Below are 19,344 nucleotides of genomic sequence, written 5' to 3'. Positions count from 1 at the left end.
AGAACAATATTTTGAAATATCATTTTTTGAAGTTATATACATATTTATGTTACTTTAATAATTTGCACAACATAGGAAGGAAAGCTTGCTTTGCACAGGCAACATTTTTGCCAAATAATCTTTAAATCATCATGAATTCTCAATTAGATTAACAATAATAAAATTTTATTGTAGAGGAGGAATATTTTTTCATTAATATAGTTGTACATACACATAGGGTAAATGTAATATTTTGTTACCTGCCTAAGCTTTATAATGATCAAATCAAAGTAACCAGGGTGTCCATAATCTCAAGTATTATCTCCATATGTTAAGAACATTTCAAGTCCTTTAGCTATTTTGGAATATGCAATACATTGCTGTTTATATGTAGTCACCTTACTCTGCTATGAAATATTAGAACATATGTCTTCCAAGTAATTGTATGTTTGGACCTATTAACAAACTTTTCTTTATTCCTCCCACCCAGAGAAACTTTCCAGCCTCTGGTATCTATCTATAATTCTATTCTCTACCTCCATGAGATCAATATTTTTAGTTTTCATGTAAGAATAAGGATATGTGATACTTGTTTTTCTGTGCCTGGCTTATTTCACCTAACACAATGACTTCCAGTTCCATCCATCTTGCTGTAAATGATAAAATTTCATTCTTTTTTATGGACAAAAAGTATTCTACTGTGTATATATATACCATGTTGTTTTTATTCATTCATCCATTGATGGACAGAGGTTGATTTCATATCTTCGCTATTGTGAATATTGCAATAAATATGAGAGTGTGGTTATCTCTTTGATATACTCATTTATTTACCTTTGGATAAATAGCTGGTAATAAATAGCTTGCACCTCTGGTCTCAGCTACTTGGGAGACTAAAGCAAGGGGATCACTTGAGCCCCTGAGGTTGAGGTTGCAGTGAGCCATGATCACTCCACTGCATTCTAGCTTGGTTGACAGAGTGAGAACCTCTCCCTCCTAAAAAAATCCTTAAGAAATGTGTTGATGCCTGGTTCCCTTGGTCAGAATTTTCATTTGATGTGTTGAGAGTGTAGCACAGATGTTGGAATAAACCTCTCAAACTGATTTTAATGTGCAACCAAGTTTGAGAACCACCAAGGAAGAGTTTTTATGCATTAAGATTCCTATACTCTATCCTAGAACTAATACAACTGAATCTCTGGGAATGGAGTATCAGAATCAGATTTGAAAAGGTTTCCTTAGTAATTCTAAGGACTGACCAGTTTGGATACTGGTTTGTTAGAGTAAAATGGTTAGGTACCTAGTATCAACATAGGCACTCAACCTTATATTAATAACTAGGAAAATAAAGGGTTGGCCCCTCTGTGTTTCTTTGTTGAAAAATCTGATACTATTCTTAGTTCTATGAAAACAATTGAAAATTTGGTTATTATCACCTTAAAAGTACAAAACCTATAGATATTGAAAATGTAATTATTTTTCTATAGGCATAGTTGAAATGATTTTGTAAATGTTATAAATCAGTTTCTTTATAACAGTTCATTTACATAAATTTTGTTAAACTGACATGATTCACTAATTTTCTAAATATAAATGGTTCAGCTCTCAGTTATTTTTAAACTAATGACCTGTGTTATACTTACTATTTTTAATGGGCTTTTATGATGTTTTTAGGTTTCTTTGGATTCCCATGTCCTTCAAGTGCTTTGCAACTTTGAGAAGAAGAAATTGACCACCTGGACTATGGAACTGTGCCTAACAGCTTTGAAAGTGTATTTAAAAATTAAATCCATACGCCTTTAAATCAGTAAATTGGAAATATATTACATGTATTGTAATGACTTTCCTCAGATATAATAAATTGTTTTCTTTCCAATGGAATAGTGTTTGCATTTTTTGTTTACCTGGTTTAAGATGTGCAGCAGAACATAACCAGATGATTACATAAATTTCTTTTTAAGGCAATTTTATAATATATTTTATTTATGCTTATAAAAACTGTCTTTAAAAATTCTTACATGGATATCAATGCAGTTTCACATTTTTTTATTGTAATCTTCTTTTTTATAATTATTTTATATTTTTCTGGCATTGAGTTTTATTGGGCTTTTGGTTTTTTGGAAGTAGGGTATCCCAATTTAGAAAATTTGTATCCTTGCCATAATACAGTCTTCCATTTTTCTACCCCCAAATCTTTCATCTGTCAGAACATCACTCAAAGGTGAAAATATTTCCCACATAAAATTATTCTGTTCCTTTAATGAAATGAGTTTCAGCTCTATATAAGTAGGAAAACTTTCTTTTATTCTATTTGATTCATTCTTATAGATACTTTCTTGAGGCTGTGATTACACCTTTACCTTAGAGGCACTGCCCAAAAAGACTCAGCTCTTCTGTAAAAATGCTGTTATGAATCATAGCTTCTTAACTTTTACAACATAGTGAGGTAGGGAAAGTAAGAACACTAGAGATAGGAATTAGAAGCATGGAGAAGTGAACCCTGGAGCATCCCAATGGTGAGATACCAAATAGTTCAAGAACTAGTAAAGAAGACTACGGAGGAATAGCTAGAAGCTAAATGAAGAAAGTATCTCAAACAGGAAGGAATGATCTGTTAATGTGTTAGGAAAGATGAGTTCTTAGGATTAAGCATTGGGTAGAGCAAGATTTGGGACCTTGACTTTGACAAACTTGGTGGATGTCAGGAGTAAGAGGAGGTGTTCAAGAGAATGTTGGAGAGGAATTTAATATAGTGAGTATTGAAGACAACACTTAAGGAGTCTTGCTTTCAAGGGGATGTGAGAAATGGGTTGTTAATGGAGGGTAATGTAGTATCAAAAACCTGTTTATTTTAAGATCGATGATATAGTAGGTTTGTATGCTAATGGGACTGATTCAGTAGACAGCAAAAGCATAATGCAGGAAACAGAGGGATATTGCTGAAGCCATAGACCTGGGACACAAATAGAAGGGTTAGTTTTAAAGATAGGCCCACAAACAGCTCATTAGTAACAGTAGGATGAAGGGCAGATTATGGAGTTCCAGATGTTTGTAGTTCAGTAGATAGGAGGAGAATGTCAAATTTTTGTGATATTTTCTCAGTGAAACAGGAAGCAAGCTCATAAAGAGGGAGGAAGTCACGAAGGAGTAAGGAAGGAAAAGGAGATGTAAAATGAATAGATAGGAGTGTAGGAAAGTAAGCATACTCTTAGGAAATCTGTGGTTTATTTAAGTGGTATCAGTCAATGTGGTTCTGTGTTTTTCTCCAGTTGAGTTCAGCATAGGTGCTATCACCGAAAAAGTACAGAATTCAGTTTAACTAAAGGTGAGATTTCTCTAGGTGAATAAAACAGTCAGTGATGAGATGTTGATACATTTAAGAGAATGATTATAAAAGAGGGATGTGGAAAGTAATCTGGGTTAAGCAGTGAAGTGAGAAAATAAAGAAGGTTGAGACAGTGGAAAATGGAATGATCAATTGTAGATTGCAGTGTGGTTGAAGATGCAATGGACTTCTTGAGGTAGGAACTAGAAATTTGGGGGATATAAATAAGAGAGGGGTGACTGAAATTGAAAATATTAGAGTATAATAGTATATAATATTACTAAGTATGGTATACTAAGTATAGTAGAATAGTACTAAGTATAGTAGAATAGTACTAAGTATTTAGTACTTAGTGAGTATAAGTTTTAGGATGTGAAGAGGGGAGTAGCTTAGAGGCAAGGTGATGGAAGCAGGTGAATTCAAGAAAATGAGAATCTAGGAGATTGAAACCATTATCTAAATGAATTCTGAAATCTCAAGAAGAACTGTGCAGAGTGCTTGTAGTCATTATTTTGTCTTTACTACTCTGTGAGAAGACAGCACTTCCTTTTGTGAGTAATGGAAAGTTCTTTAATATGTCAACTGTAAGATACTTTATTACATTTAATTATCTTTAGTAATGCATAGTAATAACTAATGACCTCAGTAGGATTATTCAGTAGATATGTGAGCTAACCCCCTGTGTCAGACACCTAAGAGGAACAACTGATGATTTTCAAGAGGAATAGAGGGTTCTCATCCCAGGGTTTTAAGCTGCAAAATATCCCACCCTATATTTTCTGAAAACAAACGTTATATAGAGTGTCCACATAAAAGCTAACAGGAAATATTACACACACACACACACACACACACACACACACACAGCATTGAAAATGCATCAGGAAAGATATACCCTGTACCCAACATGCACAAGGTCTAAGCAATGAAGAAAATCTAGGAAATCAAATAAGACTAGAACATCTATGACTAATATATAAATACTTGAGGCAGTTATATCCATTTAAAAGGTGTCAATTAGACATGAAAGAAAAAGGCCAGGTGCAGTGGCTCATGCTTGTAATCCCAGCACTTTGGGAGGCCAATGCAGGCGGATCAACGTGAGGTCAGGGGTTTGAGACCAGCTTGGCCAACAAGGTGAGACCCCGTCTCTACTAAAAATACAAAAAAAAATTGCTGGTTATGGTTGCACGTGCCTGTGGTCCCATCTACTTAGGAGGCTGAGGTAGGAGAATCATCTGAACCCGGAGGTAGAGATTGCAGTGAGCTGAGATTGCGCCATTGCACTCCAGCTTGGGTGATGGAGTAAGATTAAAATATATATATATTTTTACATAAGAAATTTTATTTTAATTCTTTTGTAAATTAGAAAATAGCAATTAATATGGTATTTATATATCAGAATCTTTGAATATCTAAAATTTAAGAAGATGTGAGCAATTTCATGAAACTTTTCAAAGCTTAGAAAAAGGTAGCTATGTAAAATAACAATGTATGTTTTTTATGGGAACATTAGATGAAGTAAGTCATGAAAACATGCATAGAAATGATCATATAAACTTGCAAGAAATTGAATGTCTTGCTATCATAGGAAAGGATGGAGGTGTAAGAGACTGAGGTTGAATGTGAGAAGCTCTGTATATATTGTATTTTTCTTAAAAATATATATTTGAACTCGCATTTCTTGTTTTTCAAATGTTCACTCCAATGAAAATTCTTTTATTTTTCCTGTTACAGTTTTTATTTCTGATCTCATATATGCAGTGTACTGTTGTTCAGAAATATCATTGATCCTCCCTGCAAATGAAATACTCTCATCCTGTTGAATTTGAGAATGTACACATGATTTGCTTTGGCTTTGAAATGTGAGCAGAAAGAATGTTTTACTTTGGGGAGTTCCCGATTGCTAAACCATGTGTCAAAATGAAGTTTTTGTGACATTACAAATGGACTAATAAGAGTGCCTTTGTTGATCCTGGTTGAACATGAGAAACTTGGTTATTGTAAGCCACTGAAAAATTTTAGTTTCTTTTATTACTGCAGAATAACCTATTCTGTCCTGATTGATACAGCCACAACATTTCCTTAAGCTCTTTGATTTTCATATTGCCATTAGGATGTAGAATGCCAAGAGAAGGATAAATCATAGGATCAGAGAATGTTAACAGTGAAAGAGACTATTGGAATACATTTTTTCAATGGTTTCCAGATTTTGGGTTCTAAGTAATCAGTAATATTTCGAAAAAGTAGTAAAAGATATTTCAATATAAAAAATAATGACATTTAACTTTGAAAAAAAAACCTATCATTGCTAGGCATAATGGGTCTAGCTTGTAATCCCAACAACTTGTGAGGCTGAGGAGGGAGGATCACTTAAGTCCAGGAGTTTGAGGCTGCAGTGAACCATGATTGCATCTCCGCACTCCAGCCTGGGTGACATAGGGACACCTCAACAACAACCACCACCAAAGCTATCATTAATACATTGTTCCTCTGTCTCTATTCCCATCCTCCTTACCACTTAGTCTTAAATCTAATCTTATTAAACAAGATCTAAGGAAAAGATAAGAAAAATGATGGTTGCATCTATACTGAACATGTGTTGACTTTTTTCTTGTCACTATTTTCTAAACAACACAGTGTCACAACTTTTGACATAGCATTTATGTTGCATTAGTTACTATAAGTAATCTGAGATGATGTAAAGGTTATATGCAAATACTATATTTTCTATAAAGGACTTGAGTAATTATTACTTTAAGTATCCATGGTGGTTCCTGGAACAAATTCCTCATGGATATGGAGGGAGGAGGAATCACTGTAGTTAAAAAAATAATCACTTCAAAACTTAAAACCTTTTGCATGTTGAATACAGTCATGCACCACATAAATGATGGTGGTCCCATTAAGTTTATTATGCCATATTTTTATCGGAAGTTTCCTATGTTTAAGTGTATTTAGATAAACAAGTACACTGTGTTACAGTTGCCTATAGTATTCAGTAAAATAACATGCTTTACAGGTTTGTAGTCTAGGAGAAATAGGCTATGCAATCTAGGTTAATGAAGTCCATTCCATGACATTTGCACAGTGGCTTAATTACCTAAGGGCTTTGTCTTCAGAACATACTCCTGTCATTAAGGAATGCATGAGCGTACTTGGACAAAAAATAATAATGCAGGCATACCTTTGACACTGTCCTAATTCTTACCAACATCCATGATTGCTTAAATTTGCACTGGAAAGACTTCAAAAAACAGTGATATATTAGGACAATATATTTCCAATACATGACAAACGATAACAACATAAGAACACGAAACACTCAATAAGAAAAAAAATAATTAAAGCAAAACTAGATGGGAAAAGGAAGAAGCAAATTTCAAGAGAAAACTCAAAAGGCCAAAAAATGTGAAATGATGTTCAGCCTTGCTAGTAATTGGGAAAAACACATATCTTTTTTTTTTTTTTTTTTTTTTGAGACGGAGTCTCCCTCTGTCACCCACGCTGGAGTGCATTGGCGTGATCTGGGCTCACTGCAAGCTCCACCTACCACGTTCAGGCCGCCATTCCCCTGCCTCAGGCTCCAGAGTAGCTGGGACTACAGGGGCCCGCCACCATGCCTGGCTAATTTTTTGTGTTTTTAGTAGAGACAGGGTTTCACCATGTTAGCCAGGATGGTCTCCGTCTCCTGACCTCGTGATCTGCCCGCCTCAGCTTCCAAAAGTGCTGGGATTACAGGAGTGAGACACGTGCCCGACCCAAATCATTTTTAATCTATTAGTCAAAAATTAGAGCTATGATAATATTAATTTTTGGTGGGAGTGTGGCAAAAGGTACTATAATATACTGCTACTAGAGAGTAAAAATTGATAAATTTTGTAAGGGCAATTTTGCACAATATGAAAATATAAAAATATGCTTCATGTTTACCATACGTTTATCTAGCATATAGAATTACCCATGTGTAAACATGTATACAGATGTTCATTATAACACTTCTTATAAAAACAAAATATTTGGAAATAAATGTTCATATTAATAAGGCGCATACCATATGATCTTAGTCCAGTTAGAATATTCTGTTTTATTTCAATCCTTTAAAAGACTCAACTTCTGACTCTATATAGACAATTAAAAAAAGAATGTGTTCTCCCTTTGTGCATTTGGTCAGGTAAATTAAAAAATACACCACATGCTAGCCGCACCAAACTGGAATAAGCCTTTGGAAAGAAGTTGTCCTTGAAGCTTGTATCTGACATTGTAGCAGGACGAGCCTCAGACAAAACCTCTCAGACACCGAGTTGTAGAAGGAAGGGCTTTATTCAGCTGGGAGCATCGGCCAGCTACTGTCTCAAAATCTGAGCTCCTGGAGTGCACAATTTCTGTCCTTTTTAAGGGCTCACAACACTAAAGATTTCACATGAAAGGGTCGTGATTGATTTGAGCAAGCAAGGGATACGTGACAAGGACTACATTCACTGCTGGTCAGGGAGAAACAGAACAGGGCAGGGAGTTTCACAGAGTTCTGTTATACAATGTCTGGAATCTGTGAATAATATCAGCTTCTAAATCATAAGTTGATTTTTAACTACTGGGTTTAGGCCAATCAGGCCCAGGCCTGGTTTCAGGCCTGGCGCTGGGCTGCATGTCTTTGGTTGTACTTCCTTGTTGTTTTTACAGAATAGAAAACAATATAAAACAAGGAGAGGGTCTTTGTCTCCTCTCAGTATCAGCACTGGATTGTAGAATGTGTTGCTGATTTTGACCTTGTATTCAAGTTAACTGTTCCCCTTGGTATCTGTACATATCTTTGATTTCAGTCTTTATTACACGTGGCTTGGTCACTTCATGGCTAAAAACATGCTTGTGGAAGACCAGTCTGGCTCGGTGAGTCTGTGCGGCCAGCAGTCTCTGATCTGTACAGGGTATTAATGTGTCAGGGCTGAGTGTTCTGGGATTTGTCTAGAGGCTGGTAAGGGCTTCTGGACCACTTGTTTCTGTCCTGTCGGTCTGTCAGGGTTGGAAAGTCCAAGCCATAGGACCCAGTTTCCTTTCTTAGCCTACGTTATCTACCAGAGCACCGTGGGCTGTTACTTGCCTTGAGTTGGAAGGGGTTCGCATTTATACCTGTAAAAGTATTCATCCTTTTAATTTATGTAAAGTTTTTTTGTATGCCATTCTGGATCTTTAAAGAGATGACAACAAATTTTGGTTTTCTACTGTTATGTGAGAACATTAGGCCCCAGCAACAGGTCACTGTTTAAGGAAAAATAAAAGTGCTGCCAGAACCTAAGAAAAACATTAATATCTAAAAGGTCATTTAGATGATTTCCATGAGAGACTTTGATTTTCTTCACCTGTTAGGATTATTATTGATAATCCTTTTCAGTTTATGAGTAAACAGTTTGCCCTCAAGTATTTATTCATGCTAATATTTACTTTGTAAAATGTGCTTCTTACAGGAATATAAATAGTTTCTGGAAAGGACACTGACAACTTCAAAGCAAAATGAAGTTCTTTCTGTTGCTTTTCACCATTGGGTTCTGCTGGGCTCAGTATTCCCCAAATACACAACAAGGACGGACATCTATTGTTCATCTGTTTGAATGGCGATGGGTTGATATTGCTCTTGAATGTGAGCGATATTTAGCTCCCAAGGGATTTGGAGGGGTTCAGGTGGGTATGATTCATAGTATCAATTGCGGAATTCACTGTGCTTGTAGCAAATAGTATTCTGATCTTATCTGTGAAGCATGGGCAACATTTTACTTCACAGGTAAGTATTCTAAGTAAAAGAGATTTCTGAGGAAAAATCTATGTAGTATTCTTGGCAACTTTATATTTTGTTTCTGAGATAATCTTTCTTCAACAAGAGCCCTCCAATGTGCTATTAATATTTTCAAGAGATAGCTGCCTATGCCAAGATTCAAGAATGTTTTATATTATTGATTAGATTCTAGAACATTCAATGATATACAGTAAGACAGAATTTGGTACTTATGAAGACTGTTTAATTTGTAGGTCTCTCCACCAAATGAAAATGTTGCAATTTACAACCCTTTCAGACCTTGGTGGGAAAGATACCAACCAGTTAGCTATAAATTATGCACAAGATCTGGAAATGAAGATGAATTTAGAAACATGGTGACTAGATGTAACAATGTTGGGGTAAGTGAATTCTAGTTTCCTTCGAAAATAACAGACAGGAAAATGGTTTCTCTCTCTTCTTTCTTGCTCCTTTTCAGCAGAAAATTTTCCATATTTTATTTTTTAATTTTACTTCATAATTTAAAACTCAAAATTAACTGTTTCTTTATGTTCAACTTTTGTGAATATTTGTGTATGTGCTATCTACTAAAGAGGTAAGTTAAAGTTTAAATCAGAATTTGCTTCTAAAGCAAAACATCAAATTTTAACCCTTATAACTGTTCGTATTTCCTGGAAACAATTTACTGGTTAGGAAATATAATTCCAGTTACAATATTTGCTATCATTTTTAGGTGACTTGTGTCTCCATCCGTAATTCTTGGGTTTTTCATGGTGAATAGCTAGCTTCTCTATTTAATGAGGAGCATAAATTGAGATTAATAGCTACCTTGTTTGTCTTCAAAAGCTTCATAGAGAGTACAGGCTTTCTCCTGGTGACCCACTGAAATTTCCAAAACAATAACCTTTCCACTCTCATCTGAGTTTTGTCTTCCCAAAGTGGGCTTTTTGCATTTCCTCCTATTTATGGTAGTTTCTGGTCTCTCAATTTATCATTCCTATAAATATTTGACCAAGTGTCTAGAAGGCATGTAGGTGTTTAGTTCACATTACTTTCCTTTCACAGTTGATTTTTGATCTTGTAGGGAAATAATTATAAGATATCATGAAATATTTTGGAGTTTTATTAACATACTATAAACTTGAATCAATAATGCTTTAAATTTCTACCTCTCTGTAAGTCACACTGAAGTAGAAACTTTGTTTTCTAGGTTCGTATTTATGTGGATGCTGTAATTAATCATATGTGTGGTAATGCTGTGAGTGCAGGAACAAGCAGTACCTGTGGAAGTTACTTCAACCCTGGAAGTAGGGACTTTCCAGCAGTCCCATATTCTGGATGGGATTTTAATGATGGTAAATGTAAAACTGGAAGTGGAGATATCGAGAACTACAATGATGCTACTCAGGTAATTTTTTTTACGAGAGTGATCTGAATAAAGAGTAATATATGCCTTTTCTTGTAGACATGTAGCTAATTGAACTTCATTGTAAATATGAATTTAGATCTCTTAGGGACAGAGGTTAACAAGTTTGACTACTTTAAGAAACTCAAGTCCATATTTTAAAACCTTTAAATATTGATTTAAGATTTTTAATCAATACACATTTGCCCACTTCTAAGAAGTTCCCAATTAAAAATCTCATCGACTTTATTTCCTAAATTCTCTATTTTCTATTAGAAAATATTTCAAAGATACATCTGTAGTAGAATGTGAGCATTCCCAGTGCCCAATGCAAGGAAGTCACTATAGAATATCTCTTGAGGAATCATGGAATAAATGAATAATCAAATGGATTCTTAGGAGAAAAATGAGGTTTTATGAATCAATCATAACATTTTTACCTCAACAGGTCAGAGATTGTCGTCTGTCTGGTCTTCTTGATCTTGCACTGGAGAAGGATTATGTGCGTTCTAAGATTGCCGAATATATGAACCATCTCATTGACATTGGTGTTGCAGGGTTCAGACTTGATGCTTCCAAGCACATGTGGCCTGGAGACATAAAGGCAATTTTGGACAAACTGCATAATCTAAACAGTAACTGGTTCCCGGAAGGTAGTAAACCTTTCATTTACCAGGAGGTACGTCAATACTTATATGCATATAAAATATCATCTTATTCATTAGAAAATTAATGGAAGATTTAATTAAAAATGCAATTTCTGTAGGATAAGGAATGAGACATTTACATAAAACAGTGTTCTTTAACCTCCTCTTCTTCACATACAGCATATCTAATTCTTTATCACAACAGGTTTTATGGAGGTACACAGAATGTAGGATACTGATAATAGTTATGTCTTTACTTTCTTTGGATAATGAAACAAGTTAATATTTACCAAGGAATTTCAGTCGATACTAAATGTTTTATTAGTGTGAGCTCTTATTATTATCATTGATGTACAAGACTAAAAATTAGGTAAGTATTTTCACAGGACAACAGGTATCTTTGACATTATGCTTCTTTCAATATTGTAGCCTATACTTTATCAAATAAAAGAATATAAGAATATTACCTGTTGAGATAATAGGAATAAGAAAACCATTTTGCACATTTCATATAACAAACAGGACCAGGCGTGGTGGCTCGTGCATGTAATCTCAGCACTTTGGGAGGCTGCGGCAGGGGGATTGCTTGAGGCCAGGAGATTGGGACCATCCTGGACGACATAGCAAGACCCTGTCTCTAAAAAACAAAACAAAACAAGACAAAAAGAAATAATAAATAGCTTAATTTATTAATAAATAACAAATAGCATAAAGCTATTTTTATATAATATTAACTTATTGGTTAAAATGCTTTAAAGTCCTTACACTAAATGTTATTTTTTCCTAAATTTCTACTAGGTAATTGATCTGGGTGGTGAGCCAATTAAAAGCAGTGACTACTTTGGTAATGGCCGGGTGACAGAATTCAAGTATGGTGCAAAACTCGGCACAGTTATTCGCAAGTGGGATGGAGAGAAGATGTCTTACTTAAAGTAAATAAATACAACTTTTCCCCTGAAGTATTTCATGGATCTCTTAGTCATACTACCTCAGTGTGATTTATCTTCTGGAACATTCTTATTCAGACAACTATCAATGAGTCAATTGTGAATGATAAGTATTCTAGTGCCCTAAACTCTAATCAATCATCTTTTGTATTTAGAGTGTCTGTCACAAGGCAATATGCCTAGGAACGCTAAACTTACCCTAGGAGTTTTCATCTAAGTACGAGATGAATATACTGGATTTGACTGATGTTTGCATATAATCTTTTAAAGCCAGGTTATTATTAAAATGATCCTATCATTTATAAAGTATGTACAAAGTTTCCATCCTGTAGAATTTACATATATTATATGAATTAAAAATATAAAAATATTTATATTATAACAATACAGTAGTGAAGCCTTATTTTAATCTAGTTTGACATTCTGTATAATGTGATATGGATATTGATCCTTCTGGAGTGCCTCTAACTTACAATGTGCTGAAACCTCTGAAAGGACCTTATTTAATAACAAAAATCTTATATTATAATATGAATATAAGTATTCCATACATGTATATACAAATATGGACCATACATGTAGATTACACACGTGTGTGTGTTTGATGTGTGTGTATATATATGTGTGTGTGTGTTTTTGTGTGTGTATATATATATCTCTCTTACAGAAAAAGCATTTAATTAGGGAAAGAATTTAATCTTCAGATGCCATGCCTTACAGAAAGAGATGCACAGTTAAGTTACTCTCAATCTGTTGTGAAATGATACATCAACGTATATCTTATGTTTCAAAAATAGGAACTGGGGAGAAGGTTGGGGTTTCATACCTTCTGACAGAGCACTTGTCTTTGTGGATAACCATGACAATCAACGAGGACATGGGGCTGGAGGAGCCTCTATTCTTACCTTCTGGGATGCTAGGTAGAAAATCAAGTTCTCTGTTTTTTTAACACATCTTTTAATGATGGCAAGAATATTCTGACATTCTATGAAAATATAATTATGTAACTTCCAGGCTGTACAAAATGGCAGTTGGATTTATGCTTGCTCATCCTTACGGATTTACACGAGTAATGTCAAGCTACCGGTGGCCAAGACAGTTTCAAAATGGAAACGTAAGTTTTGGAGTTGTTCAATATATCCTTTTCTGAAGAAAAAGGAAGTAATCTTATTCTAACTTAACATGACAACTATTAATTATATATTTATTCAACAAATATTTAATTAATTGTAAACTGGATACAGGGCTGTGATTTTAGTAATGTAGGTTATATTAAAGGAGTAAAATTTATATTCTCCGTTGACAAAGAGTATGCAAGCTGTTTCAGAGATATGACAAACATCCCCTTAGCCCGCAGGGAAAAAAAACAAAAAACAGAAAAACACTCAAAACTAAGAGCTAGACACAGGGATTAAAATATATACTTCGAATAAGTACCTACCTCAGGGCTGATAGGAAGATTATACATGCCAACACTTTTAGAGAACTTAAAACATCATCTTCCCGTAGTGAGAACAATATAAATGTTTGTTAAATACTTTTAAAAAGTTATATGGAATAGAAAGAAATGAATCAGTTGAGCTGAGTTAAATAGGGAAAGTATCATATAAGAGGAAGGAAATGATATGTACTAAAGAATAGAAATTTAGAGAGTATTCCAAGAAAGGTAAGAATGAGAAAAATATTTGGGAGTATGGTAAAGACATTAATCTGATGAGAAGTTTCAAAAAGGAACAGAGAAATAAGAGTGTACAGATATTTGGAAAGCTAGTAGAAGGTTTTCTTTTAAACTAAACGGTTCAGAAACAGCATCAGAGACTTCAGAACTAAAGCAGAAATTCCTCCTTCCTATGAGTCACACGGATATCTAGCTAGCTTTTTCTAGATTCCTTTCAGTTTGAGAAGTCCGCACTTCGTATAGCAATTGATTCTATTGTTAAACAGCTTTAATATTTAGAAGGTGTACTTTTATATTGAGCCAACTTCTTTTAATTTCTACTAATTGGTCTTATTTCTGATGTTAGGAGTCATAGAGTATTTTTATTTTTTCTATCACTATAACATTTCCACTTTACCAGGACTGCTGCATGCTAAAAATTCTTAGTTTTGTTCACTTTTCACCATATGACATGATTATAAAGTCAACACTGAAAAACTTCGTAAGATTCCTCTGGATTTTTTAATGAAGATTTTTTAAAGTGCCAATCAGAAAAACATAATATTAAAAATGTGGTCAATTTATAAATAATGTTCAGATGTATTGTTTTGTACATTTATCTAAAAAGAAGCATGAATGATTCTAATATTTATTCAGCACATGTCACATTCAAGGCATTTTCACATATATTACTTAATTTTTATTGCAAAAAAACCAATATTCCCGTTTTACAAATGAGGAAACTGAGACACAGAGGTATTATGTGTATTGATTAAATTTTCTCAGGTACTAGTAATAGAGCCTATGTTTTAATCCTGGTGTTTCTAGTACTAATGCCCTTCCCATTTCAATGACATTGCATGGCTTACCATGATGTTAAGAAGTTCTTGCAGGCCAGGTGCAGTGGCTCACAGCTGTAATCCCAGCACCTAGCGAGGCAAGGCAAGAAGATCAGCTGACCTGAGGAGTTCAAGACCTATCTGGGCAAGCTAGCAAGACCTCGTCTCTACTGAAATTTTTTTAAAAATTAGCTGGTTGCGGTGGTGCACACCAACAGTCTTAGCTACTTGGGAGGCTGAGATGGGAGGATCGCTTGAGCCTGGGAGATCAAGGCTGCAGTGAGCTGTGATCATGCCACTGTACTCCAGCCTGGGTGACAGAGCAAAGAAGCCTTTGCAGTTCCTTGGAATGAAAAGGAGGGGATAAAAATTTGTTACCTTGTTTGAAATATGCCAAAAGAAAACCAGAGGATAGAGAGATGATGAAGACCCAGTAAAGGGCTATAAACATTAATGAAGGCATTGGATTCTAGATAAAGTCACTGAATGCAGAGACACAAGTAACAGGATAGGTTGGGTTTGGTGTAAAGGAGAAGGAAGAGGTAAATACATGCATGGTAAAATTTGGCTTTTTCCCCCCTACTTAAGGATGTTAATGATTGGGTTGGGCCACCAAATGATAATGGAGTAACTAAAGAAGTTACTATTAATCCAGACACTACTTGTGGCAATGACTGGGTCTGTGAACATCGATGGCGCCAAATAAGGTGAGAATATTTATTTAGAATGTCCTCTAATAGTAAACTTTCCATTGCATTTTATTTAAAACAGTTGAAGTTTAAGAATATCAATGTTTTATATGGTATTGTGTTTTTAGGAACATGGTTAATTTCCGCAATGTAGTGGATGGCCAGCCTTTTACAAACTGGTATGACAATGGGAGCAACCAAGTGGCTTTTGGGAGAGGAAACAGAGGATTCATTGTTTTCAACAATGATGACTGGTAAGTACATATCAATTAAAAATAATATTTTGTACCTGTATGCTCTTGGTTTATTCCTTTTTTTCTGTTCATTGACATTTATCATATCTGAAAAATCATGTAGTCAGTGGAGCAAGAAGACAATAGAGATCAAAATTGGGCAGAAGCAAAAAGATGATGGCTGTTACTCCTTCGTTCTTCTTTTTTCATAAGTACTTTCTGTTGTAAGCAGAATCTTTTCTGTGCACCCTTGCAGTATCATATGCATATATAGAATGCACATGCAAATGCTCACCTACACATGCCACAAAATCAATATATAAAATCACAATCAATATAAGGATTGTGAAATCATTAAAAAAAAGTATCTTATAATCCTGCTTTTTTAACCATGGAGAAGTGCTGCCTAGATACTAAAATATCTTTATTTCTAACTCTTTTTCTCAATGACTGCTCTACGTAGTTTTTTGGTATACTTTCTTCACTTCTCTGTCTCCTTGTGACAAATAACATTTTTAAAGCATATGTGTGAATAATATGTATCTTGTGGTTAATGTTTTGCTTCAGGAGATTTGAGTTTTATTTTTGAAACTTCTCATTATTGGCCTTTCATCTGTGATTCTTATATGCTTTACCTGAAGTATAAATGATTCTCTAAGATATAGCTCAGAAGACCTTGGTGTAAACAGTTGAATTGTCCCTGTCCAAGACCAACTGACACTCATACATAGCTCACTCTAGTATAAACTATATCTCACCGATGAAAAGTAAATAAATACATCAATATACAAGTCAAGTTGATCTCTTTCCTGCCAAAAAAGCCCATGTCTAGTTTTTTAATTTCTTTCTTTTGTGGATGAAAATACCAAAATAAGTTTTTGTGAGAAAGCTTTATATTTCAAACTATCACTTCTTCATAGAAATGCTAGATTATTTTTAAGTGCTTCCCAAATTCGTTTTGATCTCATGGGAGAAGAAGGAGGTTAAAAAATAATACCCTTTAAATTTTTAAGAGTAATTGCTATTAATTTCAGTTGAGAACAAATTTGATTTTACCAAGGTAGAACTTTTATCAAAGTGTGACCGTTCCTGCCAATCTTCAGTGATATTCTTCAACTTTGATGTTTTGGTAATATTTTCGCTACTAACCAGGGAATTGCTAGGTTTTCTGTAAGGTTACTTTTGGTCCTAGAAAGCTATTTCCACCTACTGGAGAGGCATATGGGTTTTCTTCTTAATAAGACTTCACTGCTTAGGTTTCTACAACATAAAGTTATGGTGTTTATTTGTGTTAGTCTGTATTCTTGATTTTCATTGTATTGAAGTTAAATCTGAAATTTTATTTTACAGGTCATTTTCTTTAACTTTGCAAACTGGTCTTCCTGCTGGCACATACTGTGATGTCATTTCTGGAGATAAAATTAATGGCAATTGCACAGGCATTAAAATTTACGTTTCTGATGATGGCAAAGCTAATTTTTCTATTAGTAACTCTGCTGAAGATCCATTTATTGCAATTCATGCTGAATCTAAATTGTAAAATTTAAAATTAAATGCATGTCCTCAAAACAATAGCCAAGTGTGTTTCTTTTCTTACATATACAGCAGTACTTATATTTCATTAATTTTTACTAAAAGCTCTAATTAGTAATTAGAGGTTCAAAACAGTTGATAGTATGAAACACAATTCCAGGTTACACAGAAGTTATTTATTTTGGCAAAAGGATGTCTCAGAAATTTTGAAACTAGGCAACAATCTTTATTCATTAAGAGGGAAGACTTAGCTTTCCAAACAGTCTGTCTCCTGTCTACTCTTTTCTCTCCTTGGCAGTCTACCAACAAGGCAAACCAAATATTTCATTATTCTTCTCTATTACATGAAAAATCTGTACAAGGGAAAGAAAACCAAATTTTACCCTTACATTGGTTTCAAAACATTCCTTTTTCCATAGGCAAGGTTTACATTTTTATGCCTTTTTATAATCTTTTATGACAAACACATTTTACTGTTCTTACACACTTTGCATGTAAATTTATTTTTAGTTGTCTTATTTACATGTTTTAATGGTAAATCTTAACTTTACCATTTTAGTTAAAATGGTAACTTTAATTTACCATTAAAGTTAAAAAATGGTAAATTTTTAACTTTAATGTAAAACCTGGTAAGTTTTTTCAATTATGTACTAGATGCAGATAAAGTCTGACTTTTTCCATCCTAGTTAGGGGCATGGCTAATTTCATATGTCCCCAGGCCTTATCAAGTTGTAAAGTAGGCAGTATACAACCTTGAAACATTTAGCAAACCTGTTATCTAACTTATATGATTTAAACCTCCTATTTACATGTTGATGATATTTGCATTTCCCAATTTGATCTTTAAAACAATTTTCATTTCTTAGAGATTAAAGTCACATAAACTAAAAGGCATTGCAGTTTTAACTTTCCTCTAAAATGTTTGATTTAAGTGCATATTTTTATTTAAGGCAATCAGTTATAGCTCATTACAGACATCACACACAACACATATGTCATTACACAGACAAACAGAAGAAGATCCAGTAGTTCTAAGATTTCTTCTTGTCCCACTTCCTAATTGAATTATTGGCTTCCCAGTAGAGCCCTTTAAGAGCAGGGATAGAAAACCATGAAGTTTCTAGGGCCTAATCAACTTGTATAGCTGTAAGACAAAAACAGATTTTGAGCGGGATCTACCAGCCTCTAAATTCTGGGATTCCATCAGGAAAACAGAGGTTCTCCCAAAATGGAATCCATCGTGCCTTTTCTGTTTTTCCCAAAAAGTTTCAGGCCACCAGACATTACCTTGGGTGCATTAAGAGTGGAAAGACAGAGTGGAGGACAGTAATTCAGTCAACAGAAAAGTTCTTTTCAAGAAAAACACAATCCAAGAAGAGAAAAACATACAAGCCTTTTAAATATACCTGTAACTTGAATATCCACTTTTAATCAAGCTGAGCACTGTTTCAGAAAATCCTTTGAAATCTTCTGTTACCTGACTTTTGCTAAATCAAGCAGGTAATATTTCTGGCTTTTGAACTTTATCAAAAGTAACATTACAGGTGAAACCAACAATCTCAATCAGGTTATAAGTTAACTGTGAGTATTCAAGATATTTTATAAGTGGTGGTAAGCAGCTTTGACTAGATCTAGAAACTTTAAAGGTAATTTAGAGAAAGGAAGATTTCAGAAAGGAAGTTAGAGTTGTTCGTGGAGGAGGAAGAGATGATTAAAGGTCATTCAGCTATTAAAATGAAAGTATTCATTACCCAAGCTGGGATTGAACCTGGGCCACCATTGTAAAATGGCAATGGCTAAAAAAGTACTGCCAAAAGGTTACAGGTTGTGCTCAAGACATAAAACAAGATAGAGGCCTGCAGCAAAGTTTGTTACTTACCAGTTTATGTGGGTGACTTGAACAGTGAGCTTATGGAGTCCCAGGCCTGGATTCCATTCCAAGTTATTCCAACCCGTTCCAAGATGGGTTGTTACCCATGCAGAAAACGGGGGGAATATAAGGTGTCCCTTAGTGTCCTTTCTCCTTTTGAAGTGACCCAGGATGAAGCAAAAGATTACAGGGGTGTCTCTGTTCTCCTCTTTCCTCCCATCTCCTCTGGGTCCCGGTAACCATCATAGGTGCTGTCCACGGATGAAAGCATGAATTGCACCCATGGATGTGGAGGTGCTAGCTGGCAGGAGTAGTCATTTTTACCAGCACAATGCCTCCTCACACAGCTCTTCTGGGTTCCTAGGCCTCCCAGGAGATTGTACAGTAGATAAAGTTGGGTGAGACAATTTAATTGAGGGAGTGTTTTAACCCTATTCCTGCCTCCTCTAG

At 34.7% G+C, this 19,344-nt stretch overlaps 1 protein-coding gene across 2 annotated transcripts in view; it reads left to right on the top strand.

The window, feature by feature from the left end:
• Nucleotides 1–17,065, top strand: part of AMY2A (amylase alpha 2A) — a 50,111-nt gene extending 33,046 nt beyond the window's left edge. Inside the window, exons 1-11 of one of the 2 annotated variants that reach the window (XM_063696498.1) lie at nucleotides 1,711–1,730; nucleotides 8,770–8,983; nucleotides 9,329–9,475; nucleotides 10,285–10,482; nucleotides 10,928–11,158; nucleotides 11,925–12,058; nucleotides 12,871–12,993; nucleotides 13,088–13,187; nucleotides 15,158–15,276; nucleotides 15,387–15,512; nucleotides 16,842–17,065. In XM_063696498.1, the coding sequence (XP_063552568.1) occupies nucleotides 8,816–8,983; nucleotides 9,329–9,475; nucleotides 10,285–10,482; nucleotides 10,928–11,158; nucleotides 11,925–12,058; nucleotides 12,871–12,993; nucleotides 13,088–13,187; nucleotides 15,158–15,276; nucleotides 15,387–15,512; nucleotides 16,842–17,031 (1,536 nt within the window). In that variant the 5' untranslated portion in view covers nucleotides 1,711–1,730; nucleotides 8,770–8,815 and the 3' untranslated portion in view covers nucleotides 17,032–17,065. Of the gene's footprint in view, nucleotides 1–1,710; nucleotides 1,731–8,769; nucleotides 8,984–9,328; nucleotides 9,476–10,284; nucleotides 10,483–10,927; nucleotides 11,159–11,924; nucleotides 12,059–12,870; nucleotides 12,994–13,087; nucleotides 13,188–15,157; nucleotides 15,277–15,386; nucleotides 15,513–16,841 lie in introns of those variants that run through there. The other variant, XM_031007661.3, reaches the window with a different exon arrangement.
• The last annotated feature ends 2,279 nt before the right edge of the window (nucleotides 17,066–19,344 follow it).

Source organism: Gorilla gorilla, chromosome 1 (assembly GCF_029281585.2).
Source record: "Gorilla gorilla gorilla isolate KB3781 chromosome 1, NHGRI_mGorGor1-v2.1_pri, whole genome shotgun sequence".
Lineage (NCBI taxonomy): Eukaryota > Metazoa > Chordata > Mammalia > Primates > Hominidae > Gorilla > Gorilla gorilla.
The sequence above is the reverse complement of the archived record's forward strand: the minus strand, read 5'-3'. Positions and strand labels throughout refer to the sequence as shown.